The following is a 26,479-nucleotide window of genomic DNA, read 5'->3' as shown; positions in this document are numbered from 1 at the left end:
CAGCACAGCTGACTTCTAAGCCAAGTGGAACAGGATGTGTGCAGAGTGAGGACAGAGGCAGGGAGCTTCTGAGCAATGCCCTTCCAGGCTGTGCATGGTGGGGGATCATACAGGGAGACAGGTGGGATTCAGAGATGAGATCCAAACAGTGCAGTGGGGAGACAAAAGCCACTACCAGCCAGAATGTCAGACAGATACTCCACCAGTTCCTGACCTTCTAGCTCCTGACTCCTCACTGAATAAATTCCACAAGTGAGTACCTGCATCTGGTCCTCCCTTGAAAGTTTCCTGAGAGTAAGCTCTGTGCTTTGTTCTCTTTTTTTATCTTTTAGCACCCAGCTCAGTGCTTTGGGAATAAGTGATCAACAAATGTTTGAATGTTGTTTTTTTGTTTTTTTTTAGTGAAATTATAATATACAAGTCATTGAGCTGGGCCTTGTGCAGAAGGTCTTCATTTTTAGAAAAAGGATCTCAGAGTTTCCCTATCCAACCCCCTTCACGTCAGAGTTAATTTGCCCTGGGGTTAAACAGTGAGTCAGAAACAGAAGCCAAGTCTCTGCTTCTGGTCTGATGTTATTTCCCTGACATTGCACTGAACTTACAACGCAATTGGAAGGAAAAATAACCTCCCTAAGAACTACAGAACAAAATAAGGCAGTGTGTGGTTAAGGTCTGAATGCAGGGTACAAATGGGGGAGTGGTAGAAGCTGAGAGGGCTAGAATCCCCAGGGCCTGGGATCAGGAAGAATAATGCTCACTGCAGGAGAGGGCTTGAACTCGTCCTAAGGATGGGCAGGATTCAGGACTGTGGAAAGGAGACACAATTCCTGGCCTTCCCTGAGGCCAGGGTAGATATTTAAAGGTCAGTGAAGAAACCAGTCTGGTTAGAAGAGAGGTTTGGGTTGGGTTGTACTAGGGAAAAAAACAAAATGTTAAGAGGGTTAAGCTGAGATCTGGGGAAATTTCAAATACCAGGATACCTTAGTCTGTGGATAATTGGGAACCCCTGAAAATAGACATTGAGCTAGGCGCTGCACCAAGACAAGACACCAGGCAAATATCTGCCAACTTGGTCTGATTTGCATCTTTTGTAGACGGTTGCTGGCCATATATGTGCATTTACTTAATTTACCCACACACGAAGGAAACTCTACCAACCAGCTTGTCTATATTTACTTTGTCTCCAAATACATATGATATCTGTGTGGGAGCAGAGGAAAGAGAGGGAGATTGAAAGATTTGTGTGCCTGCACTAGACCAGGCACTTTCATCTGTGATATCTCATGTAACCCTCAGTCTTGTGGGCTGTGGGTTTCATTCCTCCAGGAACACCAGAGATGGTAAGTGACTTGCCCAGATCACAGAGCCAGGAAGTGGTGAAGCTGGAATTCAGACTCAGCTTCGATGCCGAAGCCCTTTCCAATGAGAAGATACAGGAATTGTGTTCCCACTCTCAGGTTCCTTCTTAAGGTCAAGTGTGGAGATGACCAGCTAGGCTCACATTTCCAGGAGTGCTTTCTCATCCCTGGTTTTCTGTTCTTATCTTTAGAAGGAAATTTCCATTTTGTGTCTTTAGAGGCAGACAAAGCTGATTCCATTCCACCCCTTACTAGGTGGTGACCGAGGCAGATTTGCTGTGAAGCTAATGAATCTTAAGCACCAGGACCCGTCCTTGCATAAGCTCCTGGGAAGCCCTCTGCCCAACTGTGAATCCCTAATTGTGCATTATTGTCTGTAGAGGGTTCCAACAATTGTATAAGCTTCAGGCTCCATAAAACCTGGATTTGCCCCATCTGGATGACCTTCATCAAGTTACTTTCTGAGACTTAATTTCCTTGTCTGAATAAAATCATCCTAGACTCTGGCCTACCAGCTAAATGTCCAGTTGACGCATAGTACCAGAGGTGCTGAAATAACTTAAAGAGCCTGATCTCACCTGGCCTTACACCTAAGGCCAAGGTTCACAGAGAACCCAGGCCAAAAGAAATACCTACTGGGTCCATTTATCAAGCAGTTAGGCACAAACAAAAATTTAGTAAGTATTTATGTTCTAACAAGTTAGTGGTTATTGGCAAAAATAATGCACGCTGAGGAGAGGGTATATAGCTCAGTGATAGAGTGTGTGCTTAGCATGCACGAGGTTCTGGGTTCAACCCCCAGTACCTCCATTTAAAATAATAATAATAATAAATACAAATAAATAAATGAACCCAATTACCTCCCCCCTCAAAAGTAACGCACATAAATTGAAAGAAACTGACATTTTTATATTATTCTTAAATAACTACAATGACTTTCTAATGAAGTGCACTGCAAACTTCTCAAACCTTGGAATCAGATTGTCCACAGCCACCCTCATTTCCTTTTCCCCACCAATCATCTCTTTAACACAGCATCCACGAGAAACCCAACTCCCTAAAGACAGGATGGCACTGAAAGGAATGTAATGCAATTTTATGTTGAAATTGTGGATTTCCTTTAACTAGTAATGCATGCAATGTGTAACTGATGTTACACAGCACTGTGTTTCCTTTAACAATTTAAAATATCCCAAGGTGCCCTGGTGAATTTTCTGCAGCACCCTGGGGTGACTTGGCACACCATTTGGGAACCATAGGATTAAGGACCATGTTAGAGACTATTTCAGGAAGCAACCAGAGGGCAGAAGAGTTCTCTCTGATAGAACAGAAGAGAGGGAACCACCAGTACCCTTGTTCAAGGTCCGCCAGAGTGTTATCACTCAGCCAATCCCAGGATATCCTCCAGAAGTTGCTCTTCCTGCTGGCTCTCCACTCTCGGCTGTGGCAATTTACATGACATTAGCAATGCAGGGGAGAATGGTGGTTTGTTGGGAGGCCTGGGCTCCAGTTCCAGATCTGCCACTTGGGAGGTCCAACACCTTGACCATCACTTCTTCTTTCCAAAGTCTCTTCCAGCTTTAAATATGTGTGAATCTATGAATCTACCCTCAAGCTTTCTCCTGAGAAGCCCAAGTTTTTGATGAACTTGATTTTTAAGTTGGCCTCATAAGAGTAGGAAGGAAAGAAAGAGTTCTACTGGACACATTCTATGTGCTAGGAAGCTGGGGAATGTGCCATCTTTAAATCAAATAAAAATCCATTTTCACATCAGGCAAGTTTATGAAAAGACAGAAGAAAGAACAACAACAAAAAGCTCTGTGCAGGGGGGCTTGTGGAGTGATGGAAGTGGGTCTGAATGCAAGTAACTGGGTGTGTTCCATTTGGGAAAACACATCAAAATGTACACTTTTGATATTTACATCTCTCTCTCTCTCTATATATATATATATTATACTTACAAAAAGAGAGGAAAGCAAATTGAAGAATTATATAAATTGCACAAAAATACAACACAAATGATGCTATTCAAATTAAAAAACAAGAAACAAACCCTAACAATGAATTGTAAAGGTGTCAGTATGCTGTATGTTTGTGGTAAGGTATTGAAATCAATTTTCAGTCATTTGAAAAACAAAATAAAAGAAAGCTCTTGCCAGCTCTAAGGAAGCTTTAAGACTTGGGCCAAGAGGACGGAGGTGCCATTCCTTCTGTTTACGCTATGGTAGGATTTTTGACAGGTTCTCCTTGGTACCTGCTCTTCTCCCTGTGACACTGGGAGGGTCAGACGCTTGGCCAGTGCAGACCTGTTAAAAAGGCAGCTTATCAGGATATTTTGCTGAGTTAATCTAGGCAAAATCCACATTTCTCAAGAATTCAGGATTGGCTAAACAATCCCGAGTACCTGAAAGACAGAGGCCTCTGCTCAATCTAAGGGCACACCTGGTGGTCACCTGCTCTGACGGTGAAGCTAACAGAGGAGAGCCCAGAGCCACGGGAACAGCCAGTGAGCAGAGGCTGCAGGAAACACTGGACACCGGTGTCTTGGCCTTGGTGACTCAGCTAGCAGACTGACCAGAGCACCTTCTCTTTACAATGATAAGTAGACAATGGATAAGGTCCCTTCTAGCTTGAAAATTCAATCACACTGTGATTTAGTGATGCTAAGAGAATGGTTAATAGTCTTAAGGAATCCCCAAATAAGTCCACTCTGGAAAGAATAAAGTGGTCTTTAAAAACATCACCAGGCCAGTGGCCCAGATGGGAGATGCAAGGGAAATACATGAATATAACTAACTTCAAAGATGAGGGCAGAACAGGAGGCTCTAGGTGCAGCAGGAATGAGCTGAATTTATGGGGCTAGGAGGCCAGCTTAATGGACAGAGTACAGTAAAATCACGTGATGATGGATTAGCAGCCAAATAGAAGTCAACATGAAAAGTGGTTGCTGCTGCTTTATGTTTTGATCCCATCAGGGCTATGATTGGGTTGACACAGTACATACGAGTTTAGAATTTAAGAAAAAGTGCAGATCTTGTTTGGATTCACTCTCTCCACTGGTACAAAGGCAGAAGAGAGAAAGCAACACATGCTACCAGTTACAGGGTATCAAGGAATCAGACGAACCACTCTGACTTCATCCGTAAAATGAGGGCCATAATACTACCTTCCTCAAAGGGTGATGATGACCTAACACTCAGAGCATGCAAGCTGGTTATTTATTCTTATAACACAATGCCGAAGCTCCAAAAAGTCTTGCCAGGCAGTCCTGAATGGAGAGGCACTCAGTTTTCCAAGAGATTCTTTTTTTACCCCTCTCTCGGCATTTTGCCTTTACCTTTATTATAGCACTTGTCCATTTAAATTTTAATTGTTTGTGGGATGAGGTGAGAGTGAGGTTATTTGTATGCACAATGTTGCTTCTTTTCTAATTTATTTTATTCTCTAAGGCTTTAGCTCTATGGGACTTATTTTTTTAGTTGAAAGATATTTGACATATAACATTGTGTAAGTTTAAAATGTACAACACGTTGATTTGATACATTTACATATTGCAATATGATTGCAATTGTAGCATTGGCTAGTACTTCCATCACAAAATTATCATTTTTGTGGTGGGAAGAATTAGGATTTAGTCTCTTAACAAGTATTGTTGTCTGTAATCACTGCACTGAGCATTAGATCTCTAGGACTTACTCATCTACCAGTTGTAACTATGTATCCTTACACATCTCTGCTACTCACCTCCTGCACCGGTCCCCGCCCCTGGTAACCACCACTCTACTCTGTTTTACAGGTTCAACTTTTTTAGATTTCACATATAAGTGATATTATACAGTATTTGTCTTTCTCTGACCTATCCCGCCTAGCATAATGCCCTCAAGGTTGAATTGTACATATATAGTATATATGTAATATTTATCTATATATCTATATCTGTATCTATTCACATCATCTTTAGGCACACCTCCCTCTCCTGGTATTTAGGTTGTTTCTCTAGAGAACCAGAGAATTCTTAATGGGAATATTTATTTAACCCCTGAGCTTTGACTTCTTATTGGCCTGACCCCATGGGACCAGGGCATCTATTAGCCTGACATTCTGAGAAAACACACTCAAGAAAGCTCACCTGGAGGCACACCTCATCCATCTTTAAGACACTGTTTGGGTGGCATCCTTTCTAACCTTTTGGGGATAGAAAACAACGGAGAAACTGATAAACAAGAACTGGCCAAAGCCCCCAGTAGCCCGAATGTCTGAATCCAAAAGGCTCTGGTTTTTCTCTACATTTTTATTGAAAAGAGGCAGGTAGGGTAGAGGTCTGGTGCCTAGAAGGAGAAACGGGGTTACCTATTCAAGGCCCTGGTGTCTTTCTCTGACCAATATTCATGGGTAGGGTAAGGCTGGCCATTCATTCAGCGCGACTAGAAATATAAATTAGTACAGTCTTCGTGGAGAACAGTTTAATATTAAGAATTAAGAACTTTTAAATATGTATTTTAAAATATTTTTTTCCTTTGGACCTTTAAAAAATGAAAATGGTTACATTTTGGTATACCTATAGAAGGTTAGCATAGAACCACAACAAATGATGTGTTCAAAAAATGGGAAATGTTTATAAGCTATTAAGCACAAAAAAGCAAGATATCAAATAATTTGCACGGAATTATCAGCTACAAAAGAAAAGTACACACACAGCCACATGTGAAGCGATACCCCAGCACGTCGAGTGTTTGCGGGTAGTGGCATCACGGGTGCTTTTTCTTTTCTTTTTGGTCTAATTAGTCACACTTTTCTGTACTTGCCACAGTTTCTACAGTAAACACGTATTACTTTGATTATACGGTGGCAGGCCGAGGTTGAAACCGACCTCAAATATCCTCTGTTTCCTTCCCAATTCTTTGAGTCAGGTTAATCTCCTCCCTTTTGAAACTGCTGAAGCCTCCGCAGGGCCCCACAGGCACCCACCCGAGCTCCGGGAGGCTGGAAGGAAGATTCGAGAGGCCACGGCGAAGTGGGGAGGCGGCGTGGGGGAGGGCGGGCGTCTGCACGTCCCGCCAGCGCCGCTCGGGCCGGTCCGCTTCGTGCGCCCGGGCTCGTCCGCCCGGGACGCGCCCTGGCCGCGCGGGGCGACGGCTGCCACAGGGCCCGCCCGCCCCTCCCCCCTGCAACCGGCGGGCCCCCCCCCCCCCCCGGGCCCGGCGCCCGAGCCCAGGCAGCGGCCGGCGGAAGCGCCCGGGCCCGGAGGCAGCGCGAGGCCCCTCCCCGCCAGCTCAGCCTCCGGGCGCGCGGGGCCGGGAGGGCGGCGGCGCGGACGTGCCCGGGCCCACGGAGGCCTTCCTGCACCGCCCCGGGCGCGCGGCCGGCGGGCGGGGAGAGCGGCGGGGACGCGGGGAGGGAGCAAGGGGCCGGCCAGGCCGGCCGGGCCGCCCCACAGCCCCGACGCTTGGCCTGCCCCGCGGCCCCTTTGTCCCCGAGTCGTGCTCCGCCCGCGGAGGGGAATCGCGTCGCCTGGCGGCGCGCGCGCTTCTGCGCCGGGGTGGCCGGCCTCTTCCCGCGCGCGCCCGGGGGTCGGGCCCTGCGAGCTCTGCACCAGCCCGATCGTTGAGGCCGGCTCAGTCCAAGGCCCCAAATCGGCGCTTGGCTTGTCTTTGGCCTGTCCCCTCACCTTCATGGCCTCGGCTGTCTTTCTGTCTCGACATTCCTCCAATCCCAACGCCTGTGCAAGGCTAAGTCTGCCGCCCCTAAGGCCTTGAACCCACCGTTCACCCCTTCGGTAAATCCACCCGCACTCCCCAGCTTCGATGATCTCCTCCCACCGTCTAGTACCCACTGCCAACACACATGGCCAAGGCTAAGAGGAATTTCACCTGCGCTTTTCCCCTCGGGACAAGATACTGCCCTCTCTCTGTCACCGACAAATATTCCCAAAGGCAAGAATAGTTTAAACACACTTGCTCCGCCACTCAGGACCAGCTATGTAATTTGCCGGGTCCCGTGCAAAACGAAAATGCAGGACCTCTTGCCCAGAAATTAAGAATTTCGAGATCATTAAACCAAGCCTGCAATTCTTCAAAGCGCACAGCCTTAGAGTTGTCCACCGAGGAAGCCGACCTTGCCAGCACTCTTTCTATCCTCAAACCTAAGCCCTAATCACCCTCCCGCCCCGCCGCCCACCAATGTGTGTAGAATGCATACAAGAACAATCTCCTTACTGTACCTAGTTTTGAGAACTAGGGCTCTTTCCCTGGTCAGCGGTCTCCTTTAACTTCTTTGCAGTGCTAACATGGCTGAGTACTCTTTCCCTTCTAAAACCCTCTATTCCTTTGGTTTCTGTAACGCTGCACCATTGGATTTCCCTCCCTCTTTGATGCCTTCGTCTAGGTCATTTGCTGGCCTCCTTTCTCCTTCTATACCGCATCGGTGCCTGTCCCCAAAGGTTAGGTCCTCAGTTCCTCTATTTCTAATTTCCTTGGAGAGATTATTCTCCCCGCGTCAGGCACCACCTTTGTGCGCGTGTTGCCCCAGCCTTTATCTCCAGACGGGATTTCCCTCCCAAGCCCTACTCATGCTTTGCTAACCCTTAGATATTCTGGCCACTCAAATGTTACAAGTCAAAAATTGAATGTATGCCTCTTTGCCCCTTCCTTCCCTCCTCCTTTCTGGGAACTGAACAAAAAAGTAAACCAAACCTGGGACCCTTCTAAGTGCAGGACCCAGTACAACTACGCAGGTGGTACTGTTCGGCAGCCAGACTTGCCAGCACGCTTTCGAAGCATCTCTGCACAGTGAGTTTTCAGTAATTAGATTGGGAGGGACGAGTCACTTCACACCATGGAGAAAACTGGTAGATACAGTCTTAATCACATCGTGAAAGTTAACACCACAAGTAATGAGATAATCTCTTTGCCTGATGCCAGTGAGAACAGGGTCACTTCTGTGACAGTCCGGTCAGAGATGCGTCACCTGGGTCTAATCATGAGGAAACACTGGACAAAGCTACACTGAGAGACAAGCCTACAAAATGGCCTGTAATATCCTAAAAACTCATGGCCTTTAAATTAAAGGAATATCACGGTTTCTCTAGATGGAAAGAGATTTGACAGACGTGACGGCTGAGTGCACTGTGTAATTCTGTGTTGGATCGTTTTGCTAAAAAAGGCGTTTTTGAGACAAAAAGTGGAAGTTGAGTGAATCTGGGCAAAGGGAATGTGGTAGTTATTTTATACTATTCTTTTGGTATACCTTTTCTCTAAGTTTGAAATTATTTCAAAAGAAAAAGAAAAAGAAAATTTATTGTTATAACTCCCCTCCTCCCCATTAGCTTTTTCTCTAGGCTTCTGTTCAATAGCAGCCAAGTGTCCAAGGTCAAAAAGTTTGGGATCATCTTTGATTCCTCCCTTCCCTTCTGCCTCTTTCCCCACCACCCTACCACTCACCAAGTTCTGTTTTTGTTTTTGTTTTTTTAATCTCTCTCAAATAGCCACCTTTTAAATTAAACTTTCACTTTTTTTTTAAATGACACTTCCTCACATAATCGTTGTAAGGACTTGCCTGTGAAAAGAATGTCTATAACATAAAGCAGTGTAAATAGAAGGTCCTGTTACTCCATCTCACGTCTGGATTACTGCTGTTTACTGCTGTAATCTCCTAACTGGTCTTCCTGTCTTTGGTTGCTCCCTTCCACAACCCATCACGTATACAGTTACCAGAGTAATCAGCCTAAAAGCTCACATTGATCCTTTGGGGGCCTTGCTTCCCACGGTTCACAGTGGGACTTAATCCACATTCCCCAGGAAGTCTGATGTTCCATGGGCTGAACTAAGGTGGTCTGCCCGCATATCAAATAACCTTGACCTTTTCCCAATGCATAGAGAAAAGAGTATGTAATGGGTAGAGTTTCCTCAGTTTGTAAGGTCCCCCCCCCCCATATTTGTTTTTCCATCCTAGTCAGGATCCAAACTTTTATCTGCTAGCATTAGCAGATGACAAACTGAGTGAACAAGCAGCAAATAAATAATAACAAAGATTTGGCAACGGCAGATCGAATTTATTTCAACAGCTTGGTTTTCTCATGGGCAGATGGGCTGGTAGTTGTGATTGTTATAATGCGTGTCAAAGGTAGAGTCATTTTCTTTCTTAAAAATTGTTTCTTTTGGGGATGACGGAATGAAATATATCAAAATTTCATCATGAACAAGTTAGAGAAAACACTGCACTCCCAAGAAAATACCTTGGCTGCTTCTTCAGGGTTTTTCCAGCTTTATCACTACTACTCCCCTTCATGAAGCCTTGACTTCAGAAAAAGCTGTCTAATCTCTGCTCACATTTGCTTTTTTTTTTTCTTTGCATAAACCATCTTATCTCGCTGGAACTCTGTCCCAGCTCACGCCTACCCATCCAAATCCTGTCCAGCCTTAAAGGAACAAATCAACTCTCTACTTGGTGAAAATGTCTAAAATCACGATACTCTCTCCTTCTAACTCACTGCATGACTGTGAAAAGTGCAGGGGAAAGAACAGAATGGTATACAACAGTGTTCTTCAAACATCAGAGGGCATAAGACACACCTGGGGATCTTTTTTAAATGCAGAGGGTTTGTTTGTTTTGGTGAGAATGTTTACGTTCTACTCACAGCAAATTTCAATTACACAACACAGTGTTATTAACTACAGTCACCATGTTTTATATTAGATCCTCAGAACTTTTTCATCTTACAGCTGAGTTTGTACCCTTTTAACAACCTCTTCTGTTTCTATCTTGCCTCCAGCCCTTGGCAACCACTTCTCTACTCTCCGTTCCTATGAATTTTGCTTTTCTTTTCTTTTTTTTTTTTTTTCAGACTCTATAGATCAGTGGTGCCATCAGTATTTGTTTTTCTTTGTTTATCTTATTTTACTTAGCATAATGCCCTCAGGATTCATCTATGTGGTCGCAAATGTCAGGACTTCCTTCTTTCTCATGGCTTAATAATATTCCACGTGTATATACACCGTATTTTCTTTCTTCATTCATCTGTTGATGGGCACTTAGTTTCCGTATCTTGGCTATTGTGAATAATGCTGCAATGAACATAGGAGTGCAGATACCTCTTTGAGACCCTATTTAATTTCCTTTGGATATATACTTATCAGTGGACTTGCTGGATCATATGGTAGGTCTATTTCAATTTTTTGAGGAAGCTCCATATTGTTTCCACAGTGACTGCACCAATTTATATTGCCATCAAATGTACGAGGGGTCCCGTCCCTCCAGATTCTTGCCAACACTTGTTACTACTTGTCTTTTTGATGATAGACATTCTGACAGCTGTGAGGTGATATCTCATGGTGGTTTTGATTTGTATTTCCCTGACGATTAGTGACGTTGAGCACCCTTTCATGTGCCTGTCGACCATCTGTTTGTCTTCTTTGGAAAAAATGTCTCTTCAGTTCTTCTGCCCATTTTAAAATTAGATTTTATTTTATTTTTGCTGCTGAATTTTATGAATTCTTTATAGATTTTGGATGTTAACCCCTTGTCAGTTGGAAGTCAGGAAGCATGATGCCTACAGCTTTGTTCTTTCTCAAGATTGTTTTGGCTATTCAGGGTCTTTGGTGGTTCCACACAAATTTTAGGATTGTTTGTTCCATTTTTGTGAAAAATGCCATCGGAATTCTGATAGGAATTGCATTGACTCTGTAGATTGCTTTGGGTAGTGTGGACATCTTAACAATATTAATTTTTCCAATCCATGAGCACAGAATCTTTCCATTTACTTGTATCTTCAATTTATTTCATCCATGTTTTATAGTTTTCAGTGTACAGATCTTTCAGCTCCTTGGTTAAATTTATTCCTTTGTACTTTATTTTTTTTTTTGATGCAATTGTAAATGGAATTGTTTTCTTAATTTCTTTTTCTGATAGTTCACTGTTAGTGTATAAAAATGCAACTAATTTTTATATATTGGTTTTACATCCTCCAACTTTACTGAATTCAATGGTTAGTTCTAACAGTTTTTTGGTGGAATCTTTAGGGTTTTCTATACATAATATGTCATCTGCAAGTAGAGACAGTTCTCATTCTTTCTTTCTGATTTGCATGCCTTTTATTTCTTTCCCTTACCTAATTGTTTTGGGTAGGACTTCCAGTACTATGTCGGAAAAAAAATGGTAAGAGTGGACATCCTCGTCTAGTTTCTGATCATAGAGGAAAAGCTTTTCACTTTGCACCACTGAGTATAACTTTTCACTGTTGAGGGATCTTGTCATATACGGTCTTCATTATGTTGAGGTACATCCCCTCTACACTTAGTTTGATGGGAGTTTTTATAATGAATGGATGTTAAATTTTGTCAAATGCTCTTCCTGCATCTATTGAGATAATCATGTGATTTTTATCTTTCATTTTGTTAATGTGGTGAATCACATTGCTTGATCTGTGGATGTTGAAAAAGGCCTATCATTTTATTTTATTTTTTTTAATTGAAGTACAGTCGATTACAATGTGTCTATTTCTGGTGTACAGCACAATGTTCCAGTCATGTATATACATACATATATTTGTTGTTATAAAACATAGGTAGTTTCCTGTGCTATACAAAAGAACCTTTTTAAAATCTATTTTTACATATAGTGGCTAACATTTGTAAATCTCAAACTCCCAGATTTATCCCTTCCCACCTCCTTTCCCTCAGTAACCATAAGATTGTTTACTAAGTCTGCAAGTCTGTTCCTCTTTTGTAGATGAGTTCATAGTGTACTTTCTTTAGATTCCACATATGAGTGATATCATATGGTATTTGTCTTTCTCTTTCTGGCTTACTTCACTTAGAATGATAATCTCCAGGGCCATCTGTGTTGCTGCAAATGGCATTATTTTATTCTTTTTTATGGCAGAGTAGTATTTCATTGTATAAATATACCACAGCTGCTTTATCCAGTCATCTGTCGATGGACATTTAGGTTTCTTCCATGTCTTGGCTATTGTAAATAGTGCTGCTATGCACATTGGGGTGCATGTATCTTTTTGAATTAGAGTTCCCTCCAGATATATGCCCAGAAGTGGGATTGCTGGGTCATAGGGTAAGTCTATTTTTAGTTTTTTGAGGAATCTCCATACTGTTTTCCATAGTGGCTGCACCAAATTTACATTCCCACCAGCAGTGTAGGAGGGTTCCCTTCTCTCCACACCCTCTCCAGCATTTATCATTTGTGGACTTTGGAATGATGGAAAGGCTTATTGTTTTAATTCATCCATTTCTTTTAATCATTAGGGCCACTGTCCATAATCCAGTGCATCATCATTTTATCCCTGGATTGTTGCTGCAGTAGTCAGTTTACCTATATAGTCTTTTCCCACGTGAATTGATCCTGTATCTAACTTTTTGGAAATGCTCATTTTATCTCATCATTTCTTGATGCAGGCACACACAGAAGCTCCTTACTGCATCTTGCTCAGGTGCTGCCTGCCCTCAGCCCCACCCTCCCACCGCCCTTCCTGCTCTGCCTTCACAGGGTGTCAGTCAAGCCTTCACTCCCCTCCTGGTAACAAACTGCCCTACCTCCGTCCTCTTGCTCCTACTTTTGCTGCCTCCTCTCTGCCTATCCAAGCCTTACCCTTCCTTCAGGACTTGGGTCAAGATTCACTTTCAGAACTGCTCTTTAATTATTACAGCCCATACTGTGTTCTTTGAACTACAACTATGCTTAACACTTAAAATGAAGACTAGAGCTTTGAGGTTCTCTAACAGTTTCTTGTCTACAAGGAAACTCCCTGCTACATTGTAGTTTCCTTGATTGCCGGGATCCTGTCTTGCCTTTAGAATCCTTATGGATACGGAAAAGAAACAACTTTTTTTTTTTTTTAAAGTACAAAAGGATGGCATCTTGGTTAAACACACTGATGACAAGCAGATGGGGGCTCATGAAAAGTCAGTTATTGGTGTTTCAATGATATTAGCAAGGGAGTATTTATTTATTTGGGCTTTTCCATAAGATGGCCTCATAACCCAGATGCTTGTGTCCTCCCTAAATTCATATGTTGAAATCCTAACCTCCAGAGTGATGGTTTGACTATTTGGGGCCTTTCGGAGGTGATTAGGACATGAGGGTGATTTAGTGGGATTAGTGCCCTTATAAAAGTGACCCCCGAGAGCTCCCTCACCTATTCCACTAGGTGAGGACACAGGAAATGTTGCTGGCTGTGAACAAGGCAGAGGGCCCTGGCCGGACACTGAATCTGTCAGTACCTTGACCTTGGACTCCCGGCCTCCAGAACAGGGAGAAGTAAGTGTCTGTTGTTTGTAAGCCCCCAGTCTGTGGTATCTTGCTTTAGCAGGCCAAACGGACTAGGACAGCATGAGAGTACAGTTGCCCTGAGGTTCAGGTTGAGACCAGGTTTTCTGATTTAAGGAGAGTGGAGATTGAAGAGAAAAAGCAAGATACACATATAACTTGCAAGAAAGTGAGATGAAGGAGGGGAACAAGGCTGGGTCACATGAAAACCCTTTTAGGACAAGTTGTGAAGTGAGGAGTAAAGAATGTGAGACACCTGAAAGAGGCTTAAATGAGAACGCACCGTCCCAGGACACCAAAGGGGGTGGAGCCAGAGCCCGGGTGGGTGGGACACAGTCTTAGCAGGGGTCGTTCTCAGAAGCCTTGGTAAGAAACAGGGCTGTATCTGAAATGGAGTTTAAACACACATCTCTGTCTCTCTGTCTCGCTCATTCTTCTACCTTTCAGTGTATACTTTAGTAGAATTAAGTAGATTCACATTGTTGTACAACCATCAGTATTATCCATCTTCAGAACTTTTTCATCTTCCCAAACTGAAAGTCTGTTCCTATTAAATACCCCGTGCCCCTGGCACTCCCATTCCACTTTCCATCTCTATGAATCTGACTACGCTGGGAACCTCGTGTAAGCAGAACCACACAGTATTTGTCCTTTCTCCATCCAGGTTATAGCATGTGTCAGAAGTTCCTTCCTTTCTAAGGCTTAATTGCATTCCATTGTATGGATGTACTACACTTTTGTTTACCCATTCATCGGTCAAGGGACACTTGGGTTTCTTCCACCTTTTGGCTATTGCAAATAATACTGCTATGAACCTGGGTGTACAAATATCTCTTTGAGTCCCTGCTTTCATCTTTTTGGATATACACCCAGAAGTGGACTTGCTGGATCTTATGGTAATTCTGTTTAATTTTTTGAGGAACCACCATATGATTTTCCATAGTGGCTGCCATTTGACATTCCCACCAGGAATGCACAAAGCTTCCTGTTTCTCCACATTCTATTTTTGATAATACCTATCCTAATGGGTAGAAAGTGGTTGGTTAATTTTTAAAATAGATGTTTCTTCTTTAGACTGTAAGTTCTTTAAAAACTGTGAATATTTGTTTGATTTGGGTGGAATCAAAGACTTGAGCTGAATAAATATTTCTCTAAAGGTATCGGTATAAATATTCAAAGTCTCCCAAAGCCTCTCCCCAGTAGAGGTAAAAAACATGTTTTCAGTGGCGCCTGAGTTTTGAAGATACAGCCCAGTGGGCAGAAAAGGAGCAGCTCCCTGGACTCAGATAAGAAGGGAAGGAGCGCCCTCTGGTGTCCTTTGTCTGCCAGTGTCAGTAAATAAAGAAGCCAGCTGAGACATGAACATCTCAGATCTGGTGACCCACCCTGCAATGACAACAGTCAAACTCCAGTCATGTGCCTACTGCGTGAAAGAAAATGTGAGAACATGGAGTGAGTGAAACTTGGATCTTTTGAAGAATTCCCAATCTAAAAGGGGGACAGGAATACAATACATGCAGAAATAATAATAGGATACTCTAAGCAAAATGGATAGATTACTATGTGAGTTCAGAAGGATTAAGACTCTGCAGAGATAAATCGAGATTCACATCCAAATGTAAAGCTGTGAGGCTGGGTATGATGGAGCTCAAGTTGGCAATGGGCTTTCTCTTACGGCTCCAGCTCCAGGGAGTCCAAGTCCTAGGAGGGCAGCCTCCATGGAGGGGCCACACGGGTCTAGCTGTCAGGTTTCCAGAGCCTCTTCTAAGGTTTGGACAAGCTCACCTGCGCACACCCATCTTGTGGGGAGGGGCCCTGAGGACTCATCCCGTGGTCCTTCCGTCCCTGTAGCGTCCTGCCCTTGGCTACCTATCCCTTGAGTTCCATCTCCGGACACTCCCTCCCTCCCTCCCTAAACAGGCTGTTGATGGACACACTGTCTCCATAGCTTCCCTTACCTTGATGCTTACAAAGATAATTACATAGGACGTATGGCTTTGGGGCTTTTGCAGGCATAATCAGCGTGGGGACCAGTTACAGAGCATTAAGAAGCTCTTTTGCAATCCTTGCTCCTGCAAGCAGCCTTCAGCTGGCCTCTTAGAGCCCTGGGAAGGGTGGGGTGGGGTTTAGAGTCCTTCCCTTGGTCCGCATCCTTCTTGAATGCTGAATGAAGACAGAATCAAGGCGTGGCATTAGAAGTGACAACGTGTGCATTTGGGTAGAAGCAGGTGCTCATCAGCATGGTGGAAAGAGCAGTCTTCAGAGTCAGACACACCTGCGCTCAAAGCCCAGCTCTGCTGCTCTGTGGCTGGGACTCTGCCTCCACTCTGCAGCTATGAGATGGGGATAACAGTCCCACCCACTACCTCCTATGATTAGAGTATGTAAACCTTTAGGAAGGACCTAGTGCGACAAATGCCCCCTGCTTTCCCTCTCTCGCCCCAAACCTCCTCCCTATCCTGATGTTCCTGTCAGCCTCCTGACAGTTCAGGCCTGGGACTTCTGGGGCAGTTGCACAATAACTGAGATTTTTAGGTCAACAGAGCAGCATGGGAAGCAGAAGAAGGGCTGCTTTGTCTGTCTTCTCGTGGAGGATGCTGGGGGGAAGGTATTTCCAAAGCATCTTAATTACTTCCTGAGACTTTTTCCAGTTTCCCAAGCCAGCATCTGAGAGTCATCCTTGATTTTTCTTTCTCCCTCACCTCCCACAACTGTATTTCATCTGTAAGTTCTCTTACTTCTTAAGATGTTCCTGGCCCTCTGGTTCTCTCCATCTCCTGCCATTATTTTACTTTAAGTCACCATCATCTGTTCCCTGGAAAAACACAATGGCTTCCCAACTGCAGTCTTGTCCCTCTTCTTTTTTTTTTTTAATTGATAAAACAACTTTTTTCTTCCCATGGTGGGTAGTAATTAGGTTTATTTATTTATTTAAAACAGAGGTACTGGGGGTTGAACCCTGGACCTCATGTATGCTAAGCATGCGCTCTACCACTGAGCTATATCCTCTCCCCCGCCTTAATTATCCAGCAGATAGAGCTGTTTCTAAATGCAAGTCTCAGCACGTCGCTCCCCTATTTAAGATTGCTTATTGATTGCTCAACTACCTCTAAGAGAGTCTTAACTCCTACAGCGGCTTGGTTCCTGCGTGGGCTCCTGCCCCCTTTTCCAGCTTTTCTCCCACCAACCCCGCTGCAACCCCTGCTTCTCTGTGCGCCAGTTCCACTGAGCCATTTACAGTCCCTGGATAAGGCACAGTGACCTATGCATTCCCTGGACGTGGAACTTTAAGTGCCTAAACCAGGACAGCCCTGGGCAAACCAGGATCGTGGTCACCCTAGTTTCATCTCGGGCCTCCGCATACCTTCCCCTGAACGCTTCCCCTTGTCTGACCCAGCCCTGCTTACTACTCGGTACTCCTCAACCACAGTTTCTACTTGGACATCACTTCTGCAGCTCCCAGGAGGTGGTTTATTCCCAGGACAGGTCTTTGTAGGAGCTGTCACAGCAAGCTGTCCCTGCAGCCATCACCATCACTGTGTCACAACAGCTGCTCTGTCTTCCTCACAGTTATAAACTCATTAAAGGCAGCAACAGGTTTTTTGTTTTTTTTTTTTTTTGGTCCTACCTATATTCCCAGAGCTTCTTAGCAACGAGTCTCGCACATAGGTTCAGTGAAGTTTTCTTGAATATCAATATAAATTCATCTTTATCAACTGTTGTCTAATTCATATCGCTGTGGGGGATGTTATGGACTGAATGTTTGTGTCCCCTCTGAATTCATGTGTTGAAGTCTTAACTCCCAGAGTGGCTGTATTTGGAAATGGGGCCTCTAAGGATGTAAATAAGGTTAAATGAGGTGTTAAGGGTGGGGCCCTGATCTGATTAGTGTCCTTATAAGAAGAGACATCAGTGAGACACACTCTTTTTCTCTCTCCCTATACTGTCTTGGAAATGGACCTTCCAGCCCTCTGTTGGGGGGAAGATGTTGTATGGATGGGAGACAAGGACACCCCCCACCCCGCCAAACCCTCCCAACCTGCAGATTTATGAGAACAACAGACTGTTGAAAGCAACTACATTTGGGGTTGGTTTGTTTCACAGGAACAGATGACCCGGTACAGCTTAAGACAAGACATAGCCACTCCTACTGGACGAGTACTTCTTTCTGTTGATTGTACCTCTGCCCCAGGAGATTCTGGTTTATTCCAGAGCGGGGCTGGGGACATACTCCAGACTGGCCCATTCAAACATATTCCTGCAACGTGACTGGCTCCAGACATAATCAGAGGGGTTCACTGGGGCAGAGTGGGGCAGAATCCTGCAACTGCACCCCCTACCCCCACCCCTGCAGCTGACACCACTGCCCCTGGCTCCCAGGGGCCGACCGTGTGGGCTCAGGCCCCTGGAAGAGGAAGCTAACTGACAGCTGTCTGCTTCGCCCCTGGGAAGAGCAGCAGGTCTCACTCCTGGCGTGTTTTCCTTCTTCTCTCAGTGCCACACGTTAGCCTCACCCTGGGAGGTGCAAACCAGGAATCCACTGTAAGTTGGTCGTGTTTTGTCTCCACCGATCATTCAAGCATCCAAACCACTGTATCCTGGGCCATCCCACCAGGCCACCATTTCAAACCATTCAAAAATACACACATTACAGTATACAGAATAAGAACGTAAGTGCTCAACATGGCATGATTGACAAACATATTTGTCTTCCTAGCATTCTGCTTTACTCACCCAAATAAGTATCCTAGAATGGCAACTTCTGGGACCTTGAAATGGTGACAGGAGTAGGTGGCTGAGTTGAGAATGTATGATGAATATTTTCACAGCTAAGTAGCATTTTCTGTTCTCCAGTAACTCTTTAAAGCCCATTGACGTTGCCTGAATTTCCATCGTAATTCCTCCTTTGGAAATGTCTACTGTGGCTCCTCCATCAGCTGCTTATTCCTTATTGTCCTCCTCAAATCCTCGCCCTCCCCGCCCACTCCCGGGCACACCCGTCAGCCCCACTCCCTGCCTCAAAGGCTGACATTGACCAGCTGTAGCCTCCAGGCTTCTCTGTTCTCTGACTTCTTCCTCTTTCCTCCCTGCCAGGCCCTGATTTTCACAGTGATCACAATGTGCAGTGTACTACTCTGTGCCTGGTAGCTGGGTGGCCCACTCCGGGGTTCCGCTTTACTGGGTTCTAGGAATAGCATGACCTTTCTCTTCCGTCCTTTCAGGCTGAAGGAGGAGAAAGGTTTCCGCTGTTGCTAATTTCCAGGTGCCTCGCCAACTCGTCTTGATTCTCTTAGCCCTGCCCATGGGGAGTGTTAATGGGCTGAGTTGCATCCCCCCAACCAAGTTCCTATGTTGAAGTCCTCTCCCCCCCAAGACCTCAGAACGTGACTGTCTTTGGAAATAAGGTCTTCAAAGAGGTACTTAAGGTTCAGTGAAGTCATATGGGTGGGCCCTAATTCAGTCTGACTTGTGTCCTTATAATAAGAGATGAGGACACAGATGCACACAGAAGGAAGACCGTGTGAGAACCCAGGGAGAAGGTGGCCGTCTGCAAGCCAAGGAGAGATGCCTCAAAAGAAACCAACCCTGCTGACACCCTGATCATGGACGTCCAGCCTCCAAAACTGAGAAAATAACTATCTGCTGTTTATAAGCTACTCATCAGGGGGTGTTTTGTTATAGCAGCCAGAACGGACTCAGCCAGTGGCACTTTGTTATGACAGCCGTAACAAACTCAGACATCACGGTCAACAGCCCCATCTTTAAACTGCTCAAGCAGCCCTGGGAGTGTGCTGGCTTCCAGGACCCTGCCTCATCCATCCCTTTATCAACCCCATGGTACCCTCAACATTTCTATCTAAGTTTATAAATATGTCAACCTTTGTGTCATGAATACTTTTTACTGAAACACTGTATCATTTGCACAATGAGGTACCTAGACTGTTTCTAACAGAGGAACCAAGGAACATCCAACTTTCCAACCTGCATTGCGTCATGTCATTTCTAGAGAAGTCCTTTCACATCTTTAAATCATCTTCGCCTATAAGGCCTGGGGTAATGCTTGAAGCCTGGAGTGTCTCTGGAGATGCTGCATGAGAGTTTTTGTTGCTGCTTCGGTGGCTGGGAGCCCCACTGACTGAGGAGGAGGCCAGGCAGGATGGGCTAAACCTGCAGAGGGGAGCTGAGCTCTGCACTCAGGGAAATCTGGGGACAAAAAAGATATCACTAGAGTGAGCATCGTTAAAACATCAGTGGAAGCTGTATCATTAAACTTATTTTAAGGATAAAAAACAATTTTATAAATAGGGCTGAATGGGATTTATTGAGACTTGCCAATTTCCCCACCTTTCCCCTCATGCACTCTTCACCTTGGGCTACAAATAACAAGCTCCCTAGTCTCCAAAGGGCTTTCACAACCATGTTTCATTTGAACCTCAAGAAAATTCTGCGAGGTAGGGAGGCAGGGGTTAACATCTCTGTTTTATGAATACATGAAACTGAAGGACAGGTAGGTCAAGTGCCAGCTCAAGTTCATGGAGCTAGAGGTGTTAGAACTGGGTGGGGAGACGTGTGACACTTAGACCAGGTGGGCATTGGTGGAGCTCCCACCTCTGATACTCCCTAATCTGCACATGCACACAAAAGGCTAACGCCACAGGCTGACATTCCAACTGAAACTCACAGTGAGAAAGGATTTCTCCTCGACATCTGGCCATAGCAGGACCGGAAGAGGGAAGAATGAGAGAGCAAGGGAAAGAAAGAAAACCAGCTGAGCTTGCAGGGAGCAGGAGGGATCTTCCCTCGTGCATTCACCCTCCTCTTGGCCCCAACTGCATGCAGACTGACAGAGGAGATTCAGCAGATGTACAGAGGCCGAGCCTTCCCTGAGCGCCGGCCCCCTCCTGTGACTCCATATTCAGCTGGCAGGTCCCAACAGTCAGATCACCCGCTGCATCCCTTTAACGCCCTGATGGGTATGCTTGCAGCACATAGGCTTTCTATTAACCTGGGGAAAATCCTACTCTAGACTTTCATTGAATCAGAAGTTGCCTCAGCCAATGACTGCTGCCTCCAGAGAGCCAGGTCCCTCTTCCTCCCCTTCCTTCCAGAGGCGCCCTCCACCTCCAACTTGCCTCACCTGCTGTCTTTACTCCTTCTCTAAATCTAACTGTCTGGGAAGCCCACCTTCTCCAAGAGCCTTGAGTGTCCTGACCCTCAAGGATTTCTGCCTCAGCTGGATTCCTGAAGCCATTATTATCCTGACTCCTAACTTGGCGCTGAACATACACTCTTGAATGTTAACACTCATTTCTTTTTTCTTTTTCTTTAATTTAAGTATAGTCAGTTACAACGTGTCAATTTCTGGTGTACTGCATAATGTTTCAGTCATACTTATACATACATATATTTGTAGTACTGGTTTCTGAATGTAACTTTTTTGCCTCCTGATGAGGCTGTCAGCTCCCTGAGAGCAAAGCTGGCATCCTATACCTGCTTGGTACCTCCCTAGAGGGAGATCCATGCATATTTGCTGATGACTTTTCTGGGAAAGAGTAGGCAAAACTGGGGTTAAACAAAGCTGGTTGTTAGAATCTAAGAGGAGGGGGAGGAGGAATGGGAGTAAAGCATCTTCCCATGTTTGAAGTTTTCAGTGTTGCTTTAAGATCGGCGTCCAGTCAGCATTTTCAGCGTTGTTCTAAGATTAGCCTAAGGTAAGATGACAAATAGAAGCGTTCCTTTGCGCTATTTTAGGAACAATGAGAATAAAATAATACCAGTTGAATGAAGAAAAAGCCTAGGTTTCTGTGATACAAGAATGGGCTGGTAACACCTCATCTGTAACAGTTTCAAGTTTAATCCTATTACAGTGCAAAGCTTATTTATTCACTGTATTTGAGGAACCCTTTCCTCCTAAGTCCCCCGGGGAGGTTCACAGGCCCAGGCAGGCTGCTCTCAAGTTCTCTTTTTTCACTGTGGCAGGTCCCAGGGGTTCCCCCGCTCCCCTCCTCTCCTCTTGGTAATTGTCACCACCTACACAGACCGTGGCTTCTCATTCTTCTTAGATGGGCTCTGGAAAATGGTCTCCCTACACCCAACTTCCTCGCTGCCCCTGAAAACAAACTCGCAGACCCTCTTCATTTTAAAACTTTAATGTCCACTATTACAAGAAAAAAGACAAGATTTAAGGGGAAAATATGGGGAAGGTATAAAAAAGTATACAAATCTGACACTCTTGGACCTTGGTCCTGAGCATTTGACGATCTGGTTGAAATAGCTGGAAATTTCTTTTTTACTAACATTGGGTACTGAGAACCAGGTATGGCTCTCTTGACACAGGAGAAGCCATTTTTGGCCTAAGTCACTGTGATCCAAGCCTGGCCACAGTGAATGCCCTTAAACAGGTCTCAGTAACTAATGATCTTAAGGGAACAAAGTAAAAGCAATCAAGAAACAATAGCTCAGTGATAAGACAGAGTCCTAGATATTACAATCTGATATGTATCTTCCAGTTCTGCAGAATCTAAGGCCCAGGTTGAGGATGGAAGGACCACGTTGATCTTTTCTGATCCTCTTGACTTCTATCAACTAAGGCTTGGACTCTGTCAACCTTGGCCCCAATTCTATGCTAAATTCTCCTCTACTTAAGCCCCTTCATGAATATGCATGTACCCTTAACTTCAAACTTCCCCAGTTTTGCTGTTGGGGAGACACTGCTTTGTTCGGAAAGATCCCCAGCGTTCTCCTTCCTTGCTGCAAGTAATAATGAATCCTTCCTTCTCCCACTCTTTGGCTTGATTGTGTCTTTTGGCTCGACACCCACCAAGAGGCAAATCCAGTTTTTTCGGGTAACAGATCCACACCAGGAGGGTGACAAACCCCAACTCCATGGGGACAGAAGCTCCTGTGCTTGGGAGCCTTCCAGACCTTGCCCGAAGTGGCTTTTCATCTGACTGTTCATCTGTGTCCTTTAACATATCCTTTAATACACTGGGAAATGTGTTTCTCTGAGTTCTGTGGGCTGCTCTAGCACATTAATTGAACCCAAGGAGGGTGTTGTTGTGAGACAGGAGGGAGGTAGGCAGGGCACAACCATTAAAAGAATGATGTAGCCGTTTAGGATACAATATAAACTGGTTAGAACCAACCAGTCCCAAGATGGCAGATTTGACTTCCAGTTGACCTTGAGCCTCATTACACACTCACCATAACACATTAGCTGCTAAGCGACACACTCCCAGGCACCATGACAGTTCCCAGGCTGACCATAAAAGGTCAAAAAGTAGGCAGTAGCCCAATTCCTGGAAATCCCTGCCCCTTCCCCAAAACAGTTGGAATAATCCTCCGATGTTAGCATATGAAATTACCCAGCCCACAAAAACTAACCATCTCCACACCCCAGGGCCACTCTCCCTTCTGAGATGAACCGCATTCTGTTTATGGAATGTATATCTCTCTAAATAAACTTGCTTTCACTTTTCTATGGCTCACTCATGAATTCTTTCCTGCGCAAGACAAGAACCTTCTCTCGGTAACAGTTGGAACCTCTGATCTATAGCTGGTTGGTCAGAAGCACAAGTGATAACCTAGGCGGTGACAGGTGACTGAAGTGTGTGTTGAGGTGGGAAGGAGGGGAGTCTTGGGAGACTGAGCCCTTAACCGGTGGGATCTGAGCTGTCTCCAGGTAGACAGTGCCAGAATTGAGTTAAATTGTATGACATTCAGCTGGTGTTGCAGAGAATTGCTTGGTGTGGGGAAGACCCCCACCCATTTGGTGACCGGAAGTACTGGAAGTATGAGTGTTCTGCATGCGAAGTAAAAGCAACAGATAGGCTGAACTGAGATTTTCCCCTACAATGGGAGGGAAAGGTTGGTTTTTTCTGTCACACTGGGACTCATCAAACCTTTTTCTTCCTGCTCATCTTTGCTGCCTTGCTGTGAAAACCCCTCTCTTTTCTTGCCCCAGACAACTCCATCTCCCCAGCACAGAGACTTAACAACAAGGACTGTCTTAGCCGGAGATGGTTGAACCTTATTTCAAGTGGTTTATTTTAAGTTCTGAGCACTCTGAGACCAGGCGAGGCTTAGTTTACTACCGTTCTGTCCTACATTCTTCCTTCAAGACCTTTTCCTACAGCTCCTCTGACTTCTCCCCCTTTTCTCTGTCTTTTAAAATAATTGTTAATTTTTGAATAGGTTACTTTTCTGCATAGCTCAGCACTGGAAATAAACAAAAAAGGATAGTGAAACACCTCCCTCCACCTCATCTCCCAGCCCTTCAGTTCCCTTCTGCAACCAATATTATCCTTTTTCGTGTGTATCCTTCCAGAGGTAGTTTATGCACTGCAAGCAAATAGACATATAAGATGCAAATATATCCTCCCCATCTCCTTTTTGATACCATTGGTGTTATACTACAAACACCATCACTTTTTGTTCACTATATATATATGATAGTATGTGAATGGGCGTGTGTATGTGTGTGATTGTTACAAATCAAAACTTAAAGAACTTCCTCAATCTCTCAACGGTTGTACTATAGTCCATTTACGGATGAACCATATTGACAGCTGTTTGAGCTGTTCCCAATCTTTTGCTCCTAGAAACAATGCTGATGTAAGTCATCTTTACATTCAAGCAGGTCCGCCTGCTGTCTCCTGTTTTCTGACGGGCTTAGGGTGCCAACGGCCACGCAATCTACCAGTAATCCTAGGACTGGAGCATCATCACAAAGAGTATTCCTCTCCTTGATCTGATACCAGATGGAATCAGGTAATCTGAATGTATTTTTCTCATCAGTTGAATTTATGGTTCTTTTCCTAGAGAGGTTTCGCCAGTAGTGTCTCTCCATGTTGCTATCACATCTACACAAAGCCACGTGTTACACATCAGCATTCTCCGGGGTTCTTATCAGCATTCTCCGGGGTTCTGTTCTTGGCCCACTTTCTGGGCAATCAGTGCCTAAATCTTCAACTGTTGGATTTATACCTCTCGCCTCGCTCTCCCTCCTGAGCAGGTAGAATCAGTCCTGTTGGAGACGCCAGGGTAATTTACGATGCACAGAGTGAGAAAACAAAGGGCCACAAGACAGAACAGGTAAACTATGCTCTCTTAGAGGCAAAGGAGAAATGCAAAGACTCTAAGTAGGGGTCCTGCCTGAGAGTTAATTTTGCCCTCAGGATTCTTAGCCATTAGGCATTTTCTTCTCGTAGGTATCAGAAATTAACAAGAGCCAGCACTGTAGTTAGAAGGCAGCGGAGGGCACACAGCACAGAATTCATGGCACTGAGTTTAACTACACACACACTATCCCAATCTGGGAGCATGGAATAGAAATCCCGACACAGATGAGGAGGAATGAGCAGGCACAAGATGTTAGAGGTTGTGCAGGAAAAGAAAATAGATGACTTATGTTTCTGTACAGCTCTGGATGCAACCATCTTTACACAGCAGAAACTGTGAGGGAGAAGACAAAGGAGAAAGATAAAGAAAAGTGGGAATTAAGGTAAAAGTGAGAAGGAGAAGCTTATGCCACAGGCTGGAGCCTCCTCCTGGCCACCTGGCCGACCCCCATCAGCCTCTTGCAGCTCTCAGCATCCGTGCTCTCCCACCCTTCCTTGCCAGCTTAGCGGGGGTCTGGTGTGATTCCCATGGGTACTATGGCTACTATTACCTCTGCTGGCTACCAGTTACTGAGTGCTTACTTTGAGCTCGGCACTGTTGTTACTAACTCCACTTTACAGACCAGGAAGTAGAGCCTCCAAGATTGTTAATAAGTTGGCCCAACTCAGCGAGCTGTTAAAATTGTTCAGGCACTGAACCTAGGCTGATTAAGTCCCAATCCTGGGCCATTGGTCAGCAAAGTGAAAAATAAGGTATTTAATAGGGGAGAACACAAACATGTATTGAGTGTTTAAGATACACCTGGCATTTAGTCCTCACCACAGTCCTGCAAGGGAGGTATCATTAGTCCTATTTTACAGATAAAGAAACTGAGGCTCAGAGAGGTTAAGTACTTATCCAAAGTTGCACTGTTTAGTAAAAGAGCCCAAGTCTCACCAACTGCAAATCCCATATTCTTTCTGATTCTTCTTCCAAATAGCATTCTCAGGAATTTCACTGATTGAACTGAATCATTAAAAATCTCTCCTTTAGATATTTTTAGTTCTGCACATCCAAACCAAATAGACATTATAAAACAAACACGGGGGTGGGGGCAGTTCGTTAGGATTTGGAAGAAATCTATTAAAGATTGCCTGCAAGGAAGCAACTGTGTAAACTCTGTTTTGTAAATTCTCTTGTTCTAATTAATTATGTTTTCTAAGGTTCAAAGAAAAAGATGGGAGATAAACCAGTTTCCATCAGTTTCTAATTAGGATTCATGAATATGCTGGATTCTTTGTTGGTATTCTATGTAAAGTCACTTTAGTCACAACAGTGTCCCTCAGGTACTAGATGGGAGAGAGGATCTTCGGTCTGCAGCTTCATATTTTAGCCTGGAATGGACTTTAAAGATGTAGTTTAAACATTTTATAAGTGGGGAAATGAAAACTCAAATGGGTGCGTGGCTGCCATTTAACAGTAGAGGTGAGGCTAGAAGTCAGGGTTTCCTGATTCTTAAACCATTGTTCTTTCCAGGACATAAACCAGGAATCACTTTCGAGGATACTCTTTTTTCCTCCTCTTTTGACCCAGAAGGAGGAGGGGTGGGAGTGAGAAAGCTTAAAGAAGAGTTTTTAAAAGAATCTGGACACTAAGAATCAAGTTTTCCTGGAAGGCAGTCAAGAAGGTAACTGCAGAGGCTGGAGTCAGCAGAGCGAGGAAAAGATAAGGTCTTATCTAAAGCA

At 44.6% G+C, this 26,479-nt stretch overlaps 1 protein-coding gene and 1 long non-coding RNA gene across 5 annotated transcripts in view; both read right to left on the bottom strand.

Moving 5' to 3' along the window:
• Positions 1 to 2,246: 2,246 nt before the first annotated feature.
• On the bottom strand, positions 2,247 to 6,651 carry LOC105079114 (uncharacterized). Its single transcript, XR_006719261.2, has 2 exons — positions 6,229 to 6,651; positions 2,247 to 3,664 (listed from the first exon to the last, which is right to left on the bottom strand). It is a non-coding gene; the product is annotated as an uncharacterized LOC105079114 (long non-coding RNA).
• A 9,483-nt stretch (positions 6,652 to 16,134) lies between these two features.
• The window catches only part of FBXO16 (F-box protein 16), a 45,283-nt gene continuing 34,938 nt past the window's right edge, over positions 16,135 to 26,479 (bottom strand). For 2 of the 4 annotated variants that reach the window (XM_010967812.3, XM_045504912.2), the window contains one exon: positions 16,145 to 19,838. In XM_010967812.3, the coding sequence (XP_010966114.1) occupies positions 19,797 to 19,838 (42 nt within the window). In that variant the 3' untranslated portion in view covers positions 16,145 to 19,796. Of the gene's footprint in view, positions 19,839 to 26,479 lie in introns of all 4 variants that reach the window. The other 2 variants (XM_074355519.1, XM_010967813.3) reach the window with 2 other exon arrangements.

This window comes from Camelus bactrianus, chromosome 31, assembly GCF_048773025.1.
Source record: "Camelus bactrianus isolate YW-2024 breed Bactrian camel chromosome 31, ASM4877302v1, whole genome shotgun sequence".
Taxonomy (NCBI): Eukaryota; Metazoa; Chordata; class Mammalia; order Artiodactyla; family Camelidae; genus Camelus; species Camelus bactrianus.
The sequence above is the reverse complement of the archived record's forward strand: the minus strand, read 5'-3'. Positions and strand labels throughout refer to the sequence as shown.